The sequence below is a fragment of the Pristiophorus japonicus genome, chromosome 14 (assembly GCF_044704955.1).
Source record: "Pristiophorus japonicus isolate sPriJap1 chromosome 14, sPriJap1.hap1, whole genome shotgun sequence".
Classification (NCBI taxonomy): Eukaryota; Metazoa; Chordata; class Chondrichthyes; family Pristiophoridae; genus Pristiophorus; species Pristiophorus japonicus.
The window spans coordinates 66,280,762-66,300,705 of record NC_091990.1 but is presented as its reverse complement, the minus strand read 5'-3'; the positions used below and the strand labels follow the sequence as shown (position 1 = coordinate 66,300,705).

The following is a 19,944-nucleotide window of genomic DNA, read 5'->3' as shown; positions in this document are numbered from 1 at the left end:
GCACACGTAGTCGTCAGGGACACCGGAAGCGTCCCTGACTTCCCACATAGTACAGGGAGGAGAATAACATGTGTCCGAGCTCTCCTGTCATGATTTAACCCTTAGATTAACTTAATTTGGCAACAACAATGCTAAAGGTTACTTACTGATAAAGAAAAGAAAAAGAAAAACTACTTACCAATCACCAGCCAATCACTTACCCCCTTGGCTGTGACATCACCTTTTGATTTCTTTCTACTTTTTTGCCTCCCCGCTACAGCTGCACCAGCTGGCCTTTTGTAGGCCGCTCACCTCCTGAACTCCCGCCTCCTCGAACTCCCCGGACTGCTCACTGAAGGGCCTTTTGTAGGCCGCTCACCTCCCGAACTCCTGCCTCCTCAAACTCACAGACTGCTCACTGACGGGGCTCTTGTAGGCTGCTCATCTCCCAAACTCCCGCCTCCTCGAAGGGATACATTATAAACCCTGAACTAAAGGAAGAAACCATCAATGGGACAATGATGGACACTATCCGAGAAGGGTATGACAAGGCCATCGGGCCACAAGGAAAACCGATACCCCAACTAAATGAGGAACAAACTCGACTGGAGCAGTGAATTCAACATAATCCGAAGCAGCATAGAGAAGATCCCAGTTGGGGGAAGATCAGGAAAGATAGAAGAAACAGATGATACCCCAGATGGGGCATAATTCGAACAATGAGAAAATGTTGACTAGAAAACCTTGGTACACGAACTATGCTGGACTCAATGTACTGGTTGTAGTGCAAGGGATCATATTGGTCATCTTGCTATTGTTAGCCTGTAAAAGAGGCAGGGCATAGCCCGAACTATAGTTAAATCATTGAATAAAGGAAATATAGGCGGTCCGGTAGAAAGGACTTATCTAGTATAACCTTGATGGGAAAGCCAACAGGTGGGTCCTGCAGTTCGGGAACTGGCGCTACCTAAGCGAAAGGACAACCCTGGAGGCTCACCCATGAGGAATTAATTGGGAAATGGCCTATCTTGGGCATATAGCCAAGGGCCATTAGGGGAGATTGTAAGGTGATAAAAGATTGTCACTAAAATGGATACTGAAGGTAGTGAATTGATCTGACACATGCTCCAGATTAGGCTTATCAGTATTAGGAGGTTCTGAGGAATTGGGATTTCCTCTGTCTTATGGTAAGGATTTTCATTGACCCTTAGCACAGACTGATAGAAGATGAAAACATACATTCAGCACTGAATAACACATCCACCAAGGGCAATGCAGAGTCAACAGTCTAGAAACATAGCAAACCCTGGAAAGCAAGGTCACTTCACACTTCATGAGGAACTGAGGCAAAGTTGACACCACTGAATAACACATTCCAGGAGGGTGACATGTGACTGGAGATGGACAGGTGGGGAGAGCCACTCAGAGCCAGCCGGACAAGGGTCAAAAAATAAATGTAACTTCGCTGATAGCAGTCGGCCAATCGGTGATTAGGGTTGCGCACCTCGAAAACTGTATAACTGTAATTGTAAACCTTTTCTCTGAGAAGTGTTCATCGTAACCCTTCCCCTGCATGCTTGAATAAAAACTGGTTAACCGAGGTTTCGTCTGAGTGATTCTATGGTCGCTGTACGGGTGGGGATACGGGCGGGTGTCGATTCCTTATATCAGGAAGTCCACCTTGAGGAAGAGAAGTCTTTTTACCCCAACAAGTCTTGTAAATGTTTTTGGAATTTGTTTTAGAATTTTTTCCCCCTCCTAAGGCCTCTCTTGCAGCCCAAACGACCCTGCACCAAAGTTCCGAAACTCACGTTTTGCGCCGCGAAGAGTCGTGGAACGCCTCCCTTACCAGTGACCCCAAAGGCCAAAAGTTCGGTCTAAAAACGGTAGTGCACCAAAAACGGTAATTTTCACTATCACCACTGTTTTCGCTGAAAATCCCCGAAAGCCAAAAATCCGGAGTAAAAACGCCTTACTGCGATTATATCAGGCCCTGGTGAGACCGCACCTGGAGTATTGTGTATCGTTTTGGGGGGAGAAATTGGGATAATTTGTGCCTCCCGTTAGCGTCCCCCAGGGGTGCAAACATATTTTCGCTTGGGCACGGCTCCGCTAACGACTCACGCTAAATTCCACGGGGGCTTGGCGGCGGCGGTAACCCATTGTATATTCAAGACAGAGATCGATAGATGCTTAGATATTAAGACAATCAAGGGATCGGCTAGACTTTCCATTAGATGGCTAAGGCTGAAAAAAATGGGCCTTGTTCCAGCGATGTGGGATGTCTCAGCCTTGCTGATCGCTGGGACAAGACCCATTTTTTTTTTTGCGATTTTCCACTCGGCCTTACCCCAGTGATATCAACTGGGTGATGTGATTTTTTGGCGATCTCACGATTGCCCACCAAAAACGGAAGTAAAACAAAAAAAGCTTCCCAAGCAACGCTATTCTGCGCATATGTGGAATTTTTTTTTTAGGTTGACTTTCTTTGCTGCATTTTGAGAGGTCAGGGGTCATCACACATGCTCAGAAGGCACAGGGAGGGTTCGAGAGAGAGAGAGAGAGTGGAGATAGAGTGACTGAAGGAAGGCAGAGAGGCAGAAGAGAATTGTTGGGCTTGTTTGAATTTGTTGCGATCAAAAATAGTTATTTTACTTTAAAAAATTTATATTGTTATAATTATTACTGTGGAAGTGGTCAGAAAGTTACAAAATTAATTTTAAACTTTATTATTAAAATGATATATCAAAATGGAGGGCGAAAGCAAAAGGAAAAGGGCAGACCCCTTCAGCGACGAGGCCAACGAGGCACTTGTCAATATTGTCCATGGCAGGTGGGATGACTTGACACGGGGTGGGCATGGGAAACCTCAACCCCGTGCCTACCGAAAAATCTGGCAGGAGATTGCCGATGTCGTCACATCGGCATCCCACGAGATGTGGACACCTGACCAGTGCCAGAAAAGGTGGAATAGCTTGTTGGCAGCATCCAGAGTAAGTTGTTATATATGTAATATTGTAATGATGCATGTAAATTTTAATTGGAAGCTTGAATTTTATTTCTTTATTGTATTAATTAAATTATGAATTAATTTATGCATCCTAACAGTAAGTTGAATTTTATATTTATGAAATATTGTTCATATGCAATGCAATGCAATTTTTAAATCGAACATTGCATCTCCGGCCTTGAATTTAAGTCTGTCATTCTTAAATGTTTATTACCAAGTCCATTAGCCTATGCCATGCCATGTTCTCTTCTCATTTGCAGAAGATATCTATCAACCGCTCCGAGCAGAGGAGGACAGGGGGCGGCTCTGCTCAGCTCCAGCCTCTGTCAGAAATTGAGGAGCTTGCGGTCGCACTGGTGGGACATGACAGCCGTTCGGTCACGACCCGTGGTGTGGCAGAACCCAGCCTTGAGTCTCGTGAGTAATGGGAACTGTGTAACGTGTCAAACATTATTAAAGACATTTTAAAAATCTATCTTCGTTACGCATGTAATGTCCTGTAATTATAATGCAATATGCAATATACTTGTGATGTACTCTTGATGTACGAATGATGTCATGGCAGCCCTGGTGAGCCCTTGTGCATATGGGGTAGTGAAAACTATTGATATGTAAAGTTTCCTATGAATGATCACCGTTAATGTCCTAATAAATTGTTTAGAAATGTCATTCGTCTTTTTAAAGTCAACCTGAGAAGGTTGTCTCACTCCAGCGATCCACTCCTGCACCATCAGCAGCAACAACCTTGGAGGAGGAAGAGGAGGAAGATGAACCAATTAGTGTGAAGGAAGAGGAAGAGCAGGAGGAGGAGGAGGAATCAAACATTGTTGTAGGGGGAGGGGGGAAAGAACCTATTGAGAGGGATGAGGCACCGCGACCAAACGGTGTGCAGGTGGCGACGTCAAGGCGCGACATTCTGCTCACGCCGACCCCACGGAGGTCGGGTCAGCGAGGTGAGCAATCGCCTACCTCGGACGGGCAGGCGGAGTGCTTGATATCCCCGTACAGGGAGACAGTCGCGATCGGTCGCGACCTTACCCAGGGGTTCAAGGATTTCTCCACGAACTGGAGTCAGTTCGCAACAACCTGGAGCCAGTTCAACACGAACTTCTCCAACTGGTCTTCTGTGCAAACAGAGATAGCAGGGGAGACCTCGGAGGCGATCCGAAAACAGACTGCCACAACCAATGCCCTTCGGCATGCGTTGCTGGCTGGACACGGCGCTGCACCCCAAGGTGTCGTGTCAGCTCGCAGCGAGAGTCCTAGCACGCAAGCGAGTATGGAGGGCACAGTTCCTCCGGACTTCGAAGTGGAGCCTCAGGCTTCTGCATCCACTCCGTCACCTCCAGCATGGCAGGAAGTCTTGCCGTCCCACACTGCACAATGTGTTCGTGTCGGTCTGCGTAGACCAAAATGGGTGGTTGGAGTAAAAACATGGGGTGGGATAGGACCTGGAGGGAAGCGTGGCCACAGGTAGGGAGGGGGTTTGTTTTTCAATTACATTGTTAAATTGTTAATGTTTTGTTCATGGTTGTTTGGGGTTGGGGGAGAAGGGTGGGTTGGGGGAGGGGGAGGGGAGGGTGTTATTAACTCATTTTTAAAAATTAATTCGTTGTGTTAATAAAAAACATTATTGAATTCAACAATTGTTGTGCCTTCTCGCTTAGTTACATTAGTTACATTAAGCATAACATTTTCATATAACATATTTACAATTGTTCATCATTATTTGTTCAGTTTTTTATTATAGCCTCACTTTACTTAAGCTAAGCATTAATGCAGATGCCAGGCCAGTGCAGGCAAGGCAAAAATGAAACCCCACACAAATGAAACTTTTGATTAACCGTAACTGTAAATGCAAATGTGAATATCTACAATGACAGTTCATACAAAGCGTTCATAAATGAGCTGCTGACACAACAGCTGAGCAGCTGTGTAACTGCCCTGAGTACTGGTCTTCGGGAGGGGGGTGGTGATACCGGGGCTAGATCGCCAGGCTGATTGGCCTCCCCAGGTCTTCGCCTGCATCCTCTTCCTCCTCTTCCTCCTCGTCGGTTGACTCTTCCGCCTCCCCTCCTTCTGGAGGTGGACCTGCAGCTCGATCTGGCATTACTTGTCCTCTCCTTATAGCTAGGTTATGCAGCATGCAACACACCACGATAAACTCAGCGACCTGGTCAGGGTGGTACTGTAGGCTGCCACCAGAATGATCCAGGCATCTAAAGTGCTGCTTTACGACTCCAACTGTCTTTTCAACGATGTTGCGTGTCGCTATGTGACTTTCATTATAATGCTTCTCTGCTTCAGTGACGGGACTACACAGTGGGGTCATCAGCCAACTGGCAAGGCCATATCCCTTATCCCCCAGCATCCAACCGTGACCTTCTGGCTGATTGAAAAACAGGTCAGGGATAGCACTCTCACGCAGAATGTGCGCATCATGGATGCTGCCAGGAAATGTAATATTTACTGCCATGATTATTTGGTTGTGGTTGACAACAGGCTGCACATTTAGGGAGTTGGAACCCCATTCTGTTATGAAACACCTCTGCGTTCTTTAAGGGGGCTTTCAGGGCAATGTGTGTGCAGTCTATTGCTCCCTGCACCTTGGGGAAGTTTGCTATTCTGTAGAAACCCAAAGCCCTCTCGATCTGTGCCTCCCTGGTCATAGGGAAGTTTATAAAGTTCATCCTGCGAGCGTAAAGGGCTTCAGTCACCTGCCAAATGCAGCAGTGTGTGGCGTGCTGAGAGATATGACAGATGTCGCCAGCTGAAGCCTGAAAAGATCCCGAAATGTAGAAGGCTAGGGCAGCAGTAACCTTCACCTCAACGGACAGTGCAGTTCTGATGGTGCTGGAAGGCTGCAGATCCCCCTTGACGAGCTGGCAAATCTCATCGATGACCTCCTTCTGGAATCGCAGCCTCCTAAGACACGCGTTATCAGACAAGTTGAGGTAAGATTGCTTTTCCAAGTACCTTCGTTGGCAGTACGGTCTCCTCCTCTATCTCCTGTCTCTGTCTACGCCTTACTCTGCCACCTCTTCGATTGATCCTTTCAGAAACCAGCCAGTGAGCAGTTACATGTAATGGCACAGACAGCATAAACCCCATCACTATCAATAATTACTTTCACTAAATTAAACTAATCTCTCTACACTCTATGTCTCTAATCTCTCTACACTGTATACCAGGCAGTCTAATAGGCCCCAACAATATCAGTAATTATTTTCACTATCTATAAAAGCACTTTTCACCAAAAAAAAACCTTTACAATACCTACTATCAATATATATACCATAATATAATATTCTGAGTTAATCTATCTATAAATAACTCTATAAATGACTCACAACTATCTAGCTCCTTTTTTTCTGTTGCCTCCACCCTTCCTCTGATCTTCAAAATGGTGTCCGTAGTGCCCATTTCTTTCTGTTAAGCCCGGGAAAAGCAACTATTTCTCGGCGATCTTTTCAGCCTTACAGCACAGAAGGAGGTCATTTCAGCCCATTGTGTCCACGCCGACCATGAGCTATCCAGCCTAATCCCACTTTCCAGCTCTTGGTGGGTAGCCCTGCAGGTTACGACACTTTAAGTGCACATCCAAGTACTTTTTAAATGCGGTGAGGGTTTCTGCCTCTACCACCTTTTCAGGCAGTGAGTTCCCTCTGAGTGAAGAAAGTTCTCCTCAAATCCCCTCTAAACTCCCTCCAATTATTTTAATTTATGCCCCCTGGTTGTTGACCCCTCTGCTAAGGGAAACAGGTCCTTCCTATCCACTCTATCCAGGCCCCTCATAATTTTATACACCTCAATAAGGTCTCCCCTCAGACTCCTCTGTTCCAAAGAAAACAACCCCAGCCTATCCAATCTTTCCTCATAGCTAAAATTCTCCAGTCCAGGCAACATCCTCGTAAATCTCCTCTGTACCCTCTCTAGTGCAATCACATCTTTCCTGTAATGTGGTGACCAGAACTACACACAGTACTCTAGCTGTGGTCTAACCAGTGTTTTATGCAGTTCAAGCATAACCTCCCTGCTCTTGTATTCTATGCCTCAGCTAATAAAGGCAAGTATTCCGTATGCCTTCTTAACCACTTTATCCCCTACTTTTACTGCCCTATAGTTTTTGCACTTCTCAGAAATTTGCCTACATATTGCTATCTCCCTCTGACTGTTTGGGGGTCTATAGTACACTCCCAACAGTGTGATCGCCCCATTTTTGTTCTTCAATCCATATGGCCTCATTTGATGATCCTTCTCACAGCTTCTTTAATCTTATTGTTTCTTTAATCAATACCGCGACCCACCCTCCCTTTTTTACCCCCCTCTCGATCCCGTCTGAAAACCCTGTAACCAGGAATGTTGAGCTGCCATACCTGCCCTTCTTTCAGCCATGTCTCAGTAATAGCTATAATATGTACTCCCAAGTGTCTATCTGTGCCCTCAGCTCATCTGCCTTATTCCCTATACTCCTTGTTTTGAAGTATATACCATTTCGCACTGGCAAACACCCTTGTTGTCTATTTTCTAGCCCTTGTTTCCTCTGTCTTCCAAATTCACTTGCTACTTTTCTGCTTTCCAATTCCAGCTTTACTCCTCTCCCCGCTGAATCTATTCTCCGGTTCCCATCCCCCTGCCAAGTTAGTTTAAACTCTCCCCAACAGCACTAGCAAACCCTCCCACGAGGATACTGGTCCTGGCTCTGCTGAGGTGCAACCTGTCCGGCTTGTACAGGTCCCACCTCCCCCAGAAGTGGTCCCAATGCCTAAGGAATCTAAAGCCCTCCCTCCTGCACCATCTCTCCAGTCACGCATTCATCTCCTAGTTCTATACTCACTAGCATGTGGCACCGGGAGTAATCTGGAGATTACTACCTTTGAGATCCTGCTTTTTAATCTCTCTCCTAGCTCCCTAAAATCTGCCTACAGGACCTCATCCCTCTTTCTACCCATGTCATTGGTGCCAATATGGACCACAACCTTTGGCTGTTCACCCTCTCCCCCTAGAATGCCCTACAGCCACTCAGTGACATCCTTGACCCTGGCAACATACCATCCTGGAGTCACGTCTGCGGCCACAGAAACGTCTGTCTGCTCCCCTGACTATTGAATCCCCTACCACTATAGCTCTTCCATTCTTCTTCCTCCCCCCCGTGCAGCTGAGCCGCCCGTGGTGCCATGGACTTGGCTCTGGCTGCACTCCACAGAGGCAAAACCACCTTCACCAGTAATCAGAACAGAATACTGGTTGGAGAGCGAGCTGGACTCAGGGGACTCCTGCACTAACTGCCTGGTCCTCCTAGTCTGTCTGGCGGTCACCCATTCCCTCTCTGCCTGCACAGCCTTAAACTGTGCAGTGACCACCTCCTGAAACGTGCTGTCCACGAACTTGTCAGCCTCGTGGATGCACCACAGTGACTCTAGCCGCCGCTCTAGCTCTGAGGATAGTGCAGGAAAGTGGAACAGCCATGATCTTATTGAATGACGGAGCAGGCTCGAGGGCCTGTATGGCCTACTCCTATTGCTTATGTTCTTCTGTAATAAATTGGAAAGAGAGATTTGAAATGCTTTTTTCACCTACCTCGGCCACCTGGCCTTTACTCAACGCTCCGGTAACGCCCAGCCTCCCGATGGACGCCTCCTGCGGCTGCCGGTGTTTTCGCCCGGCGATGCTGCAGGGGGCGGAACCCAAGGTTGGGTCCAGGGCGCTACCGGGGCGATGCGTATGGTGATGACGTCACGATCTACAGATGAAGAAGATCGGTAAGCAATGCCGCACCGCCGCTGGAAAACCCCCGCCGACGTTAGTGGGAGTCGCTGATCTCGCCGCCTTCGGTCGCAAACTCCGTTATCGCCCCCCGGAGGCACCAATGGGAGGTACAAAATACCCCAATTTCTCCCCCCTCGCCTCTCTGCCCCATGACTCCTTTTGAAGTTTTACCATTTAGTATTCGTGTCCTCTTAAAATACCTTACCTTATATTTCTCTGCATTAAATACTTCAATACCACGTTCCTTAAATTTATTGAAAAGCCTTCTATGTGACACCTTATCAAATGCCTTTTGAAAGTCTGTACACACCATATCATACACACCACATCGTGTACACCAGAACATATACACCACAATATACACATCATATACACATCCTATACAACAAAACATATATACCTCAACATAATATATACACCGCACCATAGGAACACAGGAACAGGAGGTCTGTTCCGCCATTCAATTCGATCATGGCTAATCTGTATCCTAACTCCATCGCCATTAATACCTTGCCTAACAACAACCTATCAATCTCAGTTTGGAAATTTTCAATTAGCCTCAACAGCTTTTGGGGGAGAGTTTTCCAGATTTCCACTACCCTTTGTGTGAAGTAATTCTATCTAAAATTGGCCCTGAAGGGCCTAGTTCTAATTTTAAGGTAATCATATACAGTCTCCACCACTTAAAATGTCTTTGTTTAAAATGGGCAGTCGCTTATATTGGCCTAAAACCGATAACCATTATCCATTTGCATTATCGCCAATTACAAAGTTGGCGGTAACAGCACCTTAAGTGCGCCATTTATTTCGGGCAGACACAGATGTGCTTACTCACTATTTCACACTTCATTAAAGGTGCACTGAATGCAGGAATCATAGAATGGTGGCAGCACAGGCCATTCGGCCCATCGAGCCCGTGCCGGCTCTCTGTAAGAGCACCTCAGCCAGTCCCACTTCCCCCGCCCAAAACAGGAACAAATAGAAGTAAATAGTAAGGTAGTCGAAGGAAGGGTGGGGCCAATTAGGAACCAAAGCGAGCGGAGGTTGGGCAGCTTTGCTACCTGTGAAGCTGGTGTTAACACCGCTCGCGCCAGCCTCGTGGGGCAATTTCCCTTGTGGGGCGGTATGGGGTCAGCACACACCCGATGTGTTCGCAACCTCCCGGGCAATGTCCTGGCAACCGGTAGTGTCCCCCCTCCCCGCCCCCCCATCCCCGGGCAAGCAGTGTCTTCTGCCCTGATACTGCCTCCCAGAGGGATTACCCCCGGGCTCGCTGATCTACATTTCTCCCGGTTAAGCAGCACATCGATTTTAAAATTCTCATCCTTGTTTTCAAAACCCCCGTGGCCTCGCCCCTCCCTATCTCTGTAATCTCCTCCAGACTCACAGCCCCCCAACATATCTGCACTGTTCCAATTCTGGCCTCTTGCTCACCCCTGATTTTAATCGCTCCACCAATAGATCTCTCTCACTCCCTGCCCTCTGTCTGAAGTTAACCAGACCACTCACACCCTCAGCGTCCTATATGATTCGGAGCTGAGCTTCTGACCCCATATCCCCTCCATCACCAAGACCGCCTATTTCCACCTCCATAACATCGCCCATCTCCACCACTGCCTCAGCTCATCCACTGCTGAAATCCTCATCCCTGCCTTTGTTACATCCAGACTCCACTGCTGCCCTGGCTGGCCTCCTCCCTTCCACCCTCCATAAACTTCAGCTCATCCAAAACTCGGCAGCCTGTATCCTAACTCGCACCAAGTCCCGTTCACCCATCACCCTGTGCTCAGTACCCTACAATGGCTCTCGGTCCAGCAACGCCTCGATTTAAAAATTCTCATTTTTGTCTTCAAATCCCTCCATGGCCCTCGCCCCTCCCTATCTCTATACTCTCCTCCAGCCCCACAACCCTCCGAAATCTCTGCACTGCTCCAATTCTGGCCTCTCCGACTTCCTTTGACCCACCATCGGTGGCCGTACCTTCAGCTGCCTGGGCCCCAAGCTCTGGAACTCCCTCCCTAAACCTCTCCGTCTCTCTACCTCTTTTTCCTCCTTTAAGTCACTCCTTAAAACCGACCTCTTTGACCAAGCTTTTGATCACCTGTCCTAATATCTCCTTTTGCTAGGTGTCAAATGTTGTTTGATAACACTCCTGTAAACCCTCTTTGGATGTTTTAATACATTAAAGGCATTAAATAATTGCAATTGTTGGTGTTGAAAAGGTGAGGGAGTAAATTTATTATGTTGTCACAGTTTAATCGATGTCCCCTTACTCTCACATTACCCACTAGAGCCACCACTGCCTCCTTCTTTAGACTAAAAGTAGACTTCTTTCTCGATCCCCCCTGCCAATATTAGTTTAAACCCTTCCCATGTCACGAGTTACTCTCCCACGGAGGAGCTTGGTCCCAGCCTTGTTCAGGTAAAGCTAGTCCACCCTGGACAGGCCACCCCCTGGCCCAGACCTGGTCCCAGGGATCTGAACCCTTCCCTCCTGCACCATCTCTCCAGTCAGTTAACTCCCTATATGACTATTCCCACACTGCCTGGCACTGGGAGTAGTCCTTAGGATTCCTTACCTTGAGCTCTTCAATATTTCTAATTGCTGAACCATCCTTTACAGGACCCCGATTCTATTCTTTCAGTGTCACTGGTTCCACCAGGAACCATGACTTCTCCCCTTCCCTCTTCCGAAACCATAAAATGATACAACTCAGAAGGAGGCCATTCACGGTCTTTGAGAGAGCGATCCAATTAGTCCCACTCCCAATTCCCTTTTGAAAGTTACCATTGAATCTGCTGCTGCCACCATTTCAGCCAGTGCATTCCAGACCAAGGCAACTCGCTGCACAAAATCATTCTCAACTCCCCTCTGGCTCTTTGCCAATCCTACCTCTCCGTGCGATTACTCACTGAAATCACTCTGCGATTACTCTGGTTAAACTATCTTCACTTGTACAAAGGCCCCCCTGCGGCTGGGAAAACCTGCTGGGGAACAGCAGCGGACCACCTCACAAGTACCCCTTTACCAGGCCCTTTATCGGCCCACAGATAAGGCACCAAGTAACAAGGTTTTAACATCTCCCGGGATTGAAGAGCTGAAATGAAGTCACTAATGCAACTTAAACACAAAATCAGCAAAAATGTTCAGACGAGTGTCCCAAACATTCCCAGAGATATCTCTGCTCACCTTTGGCATTCACTTGGCTATCGTATCTTATAATGGGGCAGGATAGACGTTCCCTCTCCATGGTGTGCGGACACTGGCTACTGAAGTTGAGCTCTCATGCTTCAGTTAAGGAGCATCCTCCATAGACCAGGTTCCTGTTTCACCCGACGGGCTCCTCATGGGCCAGGTATCCTCGCATAGCAAGGTAACAACCTGAGTGAGGGGGTGTGCCTTCATAAGAACATAAGAAATAGGAGCAGGAGTAGGCCATATGGCCCCTCGAGCCTGCTCCACCATTTAATACGATCATGACTGATCCGATCATGGGCTCAGCTCCACTTTCCTGCCCGTTCCCCATAACCGCTTATCGGTTAAGACAGAGCGAGTGCAAGAGGTTGCATAGGAGAAATGTCTCGTGTTCAGGTACCATATCCAAAAACTCCTTCTCAGCAACATGCCCCTCATGGGATCCTGCCCCCAGGAATGGCCAACAGAGGGAGAGGGACAGAGGGAGCTGAAAGTGGCTGATGACCTGTACACTGCCACCTGTACAAGGTTTGTCACCTTGGCCGGTGGGTTTCCTGTCTCCCTCAGTTTGGTGCCACTGGAAGATTGCTGTGATGCGTGCTACGGGTTTCCATGGCAAATGAGAGCTGAATGGTGGGTCTGTGCTTACCTTGCTCGATGGCATCCTGCACTTTCTCCGAATCGGCTGATAGGTAAAGGTTGGTGTGATAAGCTTTCAAATACTCGATCGGACTCTTTCCACCGGTCATGCAGAATCGTTCAACTGACAGTCCTGGAGGGGAGCAAAGAATCGGTCAGCAAGCGGGCAGTGAAGTTTATCAGGCGTGACGTTTATTGATGACCAGTGACTCAGGAGTGACCAGCGACAACAAAATGTTAATATTTTGACCCGTTAACCTTTGAACCCTGCACCACTGCCACGGCGACACGAGGTACCCCGGATGCTTAGCGTTGCTAAGGTGATGGACGCAGCCCCGGAATACAGACTCCCAAACCGAACCAGAGGCGGTGCAGGACGTTGGCAATCTAGTGGTGCATGCCCCACTCCCGACTGTGACTGGCAGCCCAGCAACTAACATGGCAACTCAGGGAGGCACAAGGTGGTTGAGGGGGAATGAGAGGTCTGGTGCTAATCTGCAGTCCTGGCAAAATTACTCATAACGTCTGCTTTTCAAGGTCCAAAAATGTTTGTGGTGGAAGTGGTGCAGGATGGAAGGAGGCATGGCATCTGCTCACACCCACCATAATACCACGGCCCTGACTGATCATACTGACCATAATACCAGGGCCCTGACTGATCACACTGACCATAATACCAGGGCCCTGACTGATCACACTGACCATAATACCAGGGCCCTGACTGATCACACTGACCATAATACCAGGGCCCTGACTGATCACACTGACCATAATACCAGGGCCCTGACTGATCACACTGACCATAATACCACGGCCCTGACTGATCATACTGACCATAATACCAGGGCCCTGACTGATCACACTGACCATAATACCAGGGCCCTGACTGATCACACTGACCATAATACCAGGCCCTGACTGCTCACACTGACCATAATACCAGGGCCTGACTGATCACACTGACCATAATACCAGGGCCTGACTGCTCACACCCACCATAATACTAGGCCCTGACTTCTCACACTGACCATAATACCAGGGGCTGACTGCTCACACCCACCATAACACCAGGGCCCTCACTGCTCACACTGACCATAATACCAGGCCCTGACTGCTCACACTGACCATAATACCAGGGCCTGACTGCTCACACCCACCATAACATCAGGGCCTGACTGCTCACACCCACCATAATACCAGGGCCCTCACTGCTCACACTGACCATAATACCAGGCCCTGACTGCTCACACCCACCATAACACCAGGGCCCTCACTGCTCACACTGACTATAATACCAGGCCCTGACTGCTCACACCCACCATAACATCAGGGCCTGACTGCTCACACCCACCATAATACCAGGCCCTGACTGCTCACACTGACCATAATAACAGGGCCTGACTGCTCACACCCGCCATAATACCAGGGCCTGACTGCTCACACTGACCATAATACCAGGCCCTGACTGCTCACACCCACCATAATAACAGGGCCTGACTGCTCAGACCCACCATAATACCAGGGCCTGACTGCTCACACTGACCATAATACCAGGGCCCTGAATGCTCACACCCACAATAATACCAGGGCCTGATGCTCACACTGACAATAATACCAGGGCCCTGACTGCTCACACCCACCATAATACCAGGGCCTGACTGCACACACTGACCATAATACCAGGCCCTGACTGATCACACTGACCATAATACCAGGGCCTGACTGCTCACACCCGCCATAATGCCAGGGCCTGACTGCTCACACTGACCATAATACCAGGCCCTGACTGCTCACACCCACCATAATACCAGGGCCTGACTGCTCAGACCCACCATAATACCAGGGCCTGACTGCTCACACTGACAATAATACCAGGGCCCTGACTGCTCACACCCGCCATAATACCAGGGCCTGACTGCTCACACTGACCATAATACCAGGGCCCTGACTGCTCACACTGACCATAATACCAGGGCCCTGACTGCTCACACCCACCATAATATCAGGGCCTGACTGCTCACACTGACCATAATACCAGGGCCCTGACTGCTCACACCCACCATAATACCAGGGCCTGACTGCTCACACCCACCATAATACCAGGGTCTGACTGCTCACACTAACCAGAATACCAGGGCCTGACTGCTCACACTGACCATAATACCAGGGCCCTCACTGCTCACATTGATTATAATACCAGGCCCTGACTGCTCACACCCACCATAACATCAGGGCCTGACTGCTGACACTGACCATAATACCAGGTCCTGACTGCTCACAGCCACCATAATACCAGGGCCTGACTGCTCACACTGACCATCATACCAGGCCCTGACTGCTCACACCCACCATAACACCAGGGCCCTCACTGCTCACATTGATTATAATACCAGGCCCTGACTGCTCACACCCACCATAACATCAGGGCCTGACTGCTCACACCCACCATAATACCAGGTCCTGACTGCTCACAGCCACCATAATACAAGGGCCTGACTGCTCACACTGACCATAATACCAGGCCCTGACTGCTCACACTGACCATAATACCAGGGCCTGACTGCTCACACCCACCATAATACCAGGGCCCTCACTGCTCACATTGATTATAATACCAGGCCCTGACTGCTCACACCCACCATAATACCAGGGCCTGACTGCTCACACCCACCATAATACCAGGTCCTGACTGCTCACACTGACCATAATACCAGGGCCCTGACTGCTCACACCCACAATAATACCAGGGCCTGATGCTCACACTGACCATAATACCAGGCCCTGACTGCTCACACCCACCATAATACCAGGGCCTGACTGCTCAGACCCACCATAATACCAGGGCCTGACTGCTCACACTGACCATAATACCAGGGCCCTGACTGCTCACACCCACAATAATACCAGGGCATGATGCTCACACTGACAATAATACCAGGGCCCTGACTGCTCACACCCACAATAATATCAGTGCCTGACTGCTCACACTGACCATAATACCAGGGCCCTGACTGCTCACACCCACCATAATACCAGGGCCTGACTGCTCACACCCACCATAATACCAGGGTCTGACTGCTCACACTGACCATAATACCAGGGCCCTGACTGCTCACACTGACCATAATACCAGGGCCCTGACTGCTCACACTGACCATAATACCAGGGCCTGACTGCTCACACTGACCATAAAACGGGCCCTAACTGCTCACACTGACCATAATACCAGGGCCTGACTGCTCACACTGACCATAATAAAAGGGCCCAGACTGCTCACACTGACCATAATACCAGGGCCTGACTGCTCACACTGACCATAATACCACGGCCTGACTGCTCACACTGACCATAATACCAGGGCCTGACTGCTCACAATGACCATAACACCAGGACCCTGACTGCTCACACTGACCATAATACCAGGGCTCTGACTGCTCACACTGACCATAATACCAGGGCCCTGACTGCTCACACTGACCATAATACCAGGGCCCTGACTGCTCACACCCACCATAATATCAGGGCCTGACTGCTCACACCCACCATAATACCAGGGCTCTGACTGCTCACACCCACTATAATACCAGGGCCTGACTGCTCACACTGACCATAATACCAGGGTCCTGACTGCTCACACTGACCATAATACCAGGGTCCTGACTGCTCACACTGACCATAATACCAGGGCCTGACTGCTCACACTGACCATCATACCAGGGCGCTGATTGCTTACACCCACCATAATACCAGGGCCTGGCTGCTCACACTGACCATAATACCAGGGCCCTGACTGCTCACACCCACCATAATACCAGGGCCTGACTGCTCACACTGACCATAATATCAGGGCCCCGACTGCTCACACTGACCATAATACCACGGCCTGACTGCTCACACTGACCATAATACCAGGGCCTGACTGCTCACACCCACCATAATACCAGGGCCTGACTGCTCACAATGACCATAATACCAGGGCCCTGACTGCTCACACCCACCATAATACCAGGGCCTGACTGCTCACACTGACCATAATACCAGGGCCTGAATGCTCACACTGACCATAATACCAGGGCCTTGACTGCTCACATCCACAATAATACAAGGGTCTGACTGCTCACACTGACCATAATACCAGTGCCTGACTGCTCACACTGACCATAATACCAGGGCCCTGACTGCTCACACTGACCATAATACCAGGGCTTGACTGCTCACGCTGACCATAATACCAGGGCCCTGACTGCTCACACCCACCATAATACCAGGGCCTGACTGCTCACACTGACCATAATACCAGGGTCCTGACTGCTCACACTGACCATAATACCAGGGCCCTGACTGCTCACACTGACCATAATACCAGGGCCCTGACTGCTCACACCCACCATAATATCAGGGCCTGACTGCTCACACCCACCATAATACCAGGGCTCTGACTGCTCACACCCACTATATTATCAGGGCCTGACTGCTCACATTGACCATAATACCAGGGTCCTGACTGCTCACACCCACCATAATACCAGGGCCTGACTGCTCACACCCACCATAATACCAGGGCCTGACGGCTCACACGGACCATTATATCAGGGCCTGACTGCTCACACTGACCAGAATACCAAGGCCCTGACTGCTCACACCCACCATAATACCAGGGCCTGACTGCTCACACTGACCATAATACCAGGGCCCTGACTGCTCACACCCACCATAATACCAGGGCCCTCACTGATCACACTGACCATAATACCAGGGCCCTGACTGCTCACACTGACCATAATACCAGGGCCTGACTGCTCACACTGATCATAATACCAGGGCCTGACTGCTCACACTCACCATAATACCAGGGCCCTGACTGCTCACACTGACCATAATACCAGGGCCCTGACTTCTCACACTGACCATAATACCAGGGCCTGACTGCTCACACCCACCATAATACCAGGGCCTGACTGCTCACACTGACCAGAATACCAGGGCCTGACTGCTCACACCCACCATAATATCAGGGCCCTGACTGCTCACACTGACCATAATACCAGGGCCTGACTGCTCACACCCACCATAACATCAGGGTCTGACTGCTCACACCCACCATAATACCAGGGCCCTCACTGCTCACACTGACCATAATACCAGGCACTGACAGCACACACCCACCATAACATCATGGCCTGACTGCTCACACCCACCATAATACCAGGCACTGACTGCTCACACTGACCATAATAACAGGGCCTGACTGCTCACACCCGCCATAATACCAGGGCCTGACTGCTCACACTGACCATAATACCAGGCCCTGACTGCTCACACCCACCATAATAACAGGGCCTGACTGCTCAGACCCACCATAATACCAGGGCCTGACTGCTCACACTGACCATAATACCAGGGCCCTGAATGCTCACACCCACAATAATACCAGGGCCTGATGCTCACACTGACAATAATACCAGGGCCCTGACTGCTCACACCCACCATAATACCAGGGCCTGACTGCACACACTGACCATAATACCAGGCCCTGACTGATCACACTGACCATAATACCAGGGCCTGACTGCTCACACCCGCCATAATGCCAGGGCCTGACTGCTCACACTGACCATAATACCAGGCCCTGACTGCTCACACCCACCATAATACCAGGGCCTGACTGCTCAGACCCACCATAATATCAGGGCCTGACTGCTCACACTGACCATAATACCAGGGCCCTGACTGCTCACACCCACCATAATACCAGGGCCTGACTGCTCACACCCACCATAATACCAGGGTCTGACTGCTCACACTAACCATAATACCAGGGCCTGACTGCTCACACTGACCATAATACCAGGGCCCTCACTGCTCACATTGATTATAATACCAGGCCCTGACTGCTCACACCCACCATAACATCAGGGCCTGACTGCTCACACTGACCATAATACCAGGTCCTGACTGCTCACAGCCACCATAATACCAGGGCCTGACTGCTCACACTGACCATCATACCAGGCCCTGACTGCTCACACCCACCATAACACCAGGGCCCTCACTGCTCACATTGATTATAATACCAGGCCCTGACTGCTCACACCCACCATAACATCAGGGCCTGACTGCTCACACCCACCATAATACCAGGTCCTGACTGCTCACAGCCACCATAATACAAGGGCCTGACTGCTCACACTGACCATAATACCAGGTCCTGACTGCTCACACTGACCATAATACCAGGGCCTGACTGCTCACACTGACCATCATACCAGGCCCTGACTGCTCACACTGACCATAATACCAGGCCCTGACTGCTCACACTGACCATAATACCAGGGCCTGACTGCTCACACCCGCCATAATACCAGGGCCCTGACTGCTCACACTGACCATAATACCAGGGCCTGACTGCTCACACTGACCATCATACCAGGCCCTGACTGCTCACACTGACCATAATACCAGGCCCTGACTGCTCACACTGACCATAATACCAGGGCCTGACTGCTCACACCCGCCATAATACCAGGGCCTGACTGCTCACACTGACCATAATACCAGGCCCTGACTGATCACACTGACCATAATACCAGGGCCTGACTGCTCACACCCGCCATAATGCCAGGGCCTGACTGCTCACACTGACCATAATACCAGGCCCTGACTGCTCACACCCACCATAATACCAGGGCCTGACTGCTCAGACCCACCATAATACCAGGGCCTGACTGCTCACACTGACAATAATACCAGGGCCCTGACTGCTCACACCCGCCATAATACCAGGGCCTGACTGCTCACACTGACCATAATACCAGGGCCCTGACTGCTCACACTGACCATAATACCAGGGCCCTGACTGCTCACACCCACCATAATATCAGGGCCTGACTGCTCACACTGACCATAATACCAGGGCCCTGACTGCTCACACCCACCATAATACCAGGGCCTGACTGCTCACACCCACCATAATACCAGGGTCTGACTGCTCACACTAACCAGAATACCAGGGCCTGACTGCTCACACTGACCATAATACCAGGGCCCTCACTGCTCACATTGATTATAATACCAGGCCCTGACTGCTCACACCCACCATAACATCAGGGCCTGACTGCTGACACTGACCATAATACCAGGTCCTGACTGCTCACAGCCACCATAATACCAGGGCCTGACTGCTCACACTGACCATCATACCAGGCCCTGACTGCTCACACCCACCATAACACCAGGGCCCTCACTGCTCACATTGATTATAATACCAGGCCCTGACTGCTCACACCCACCATAACATCAGGGCCTGACTGCTCACACCCACCATAATACCAGGTCCTGACTGCTCACAGCC

General features: G+C 49.8%; 2 protein-coding genes across 2 annotated transcripts in view; one reads left to right on the top strand and one right to left on the bottom strand.

The window, feature by feature from the left end:
- Nucleotides 1-357, top strand: part of nipal3 (NIPA like domain containing 3) — a 144,809-nt gene extending 144,452 nt beyond the window's left edge. Inside the window, exon 11 of the mRNA XM_070899276.1 lies at nucleotides 260-357. Within this exon, the coding sequence (XP_070755377.1) occupies nucleotides 260-282 (23 nt within the window). The 3' untranslated portion in view covers nucleotides 283-357. The remainder of the gene's footprint in view (nucleotides 1-259) is intronic.
- LOC139279934 (cytosolic 5'-nucleotidase 1A-like) overlaps nucleotides 1-19,944 on the bottom strand; it is a 205,934-nt gene that overhangs the window by 24,163 nt on the left and 161,827 nt on the right. The window contains exon 4 of the mRNA XM_070899277.1: nucleotides 12,604-12,726. Coding sequence (XP_070755378.1) covers nucleotides 12,604-12,726 — 123 coding nt within the window. The remainder of the gene's footprint in view (nucleotides 1-12,603; nucleotides 12,727-19,944) is intronic.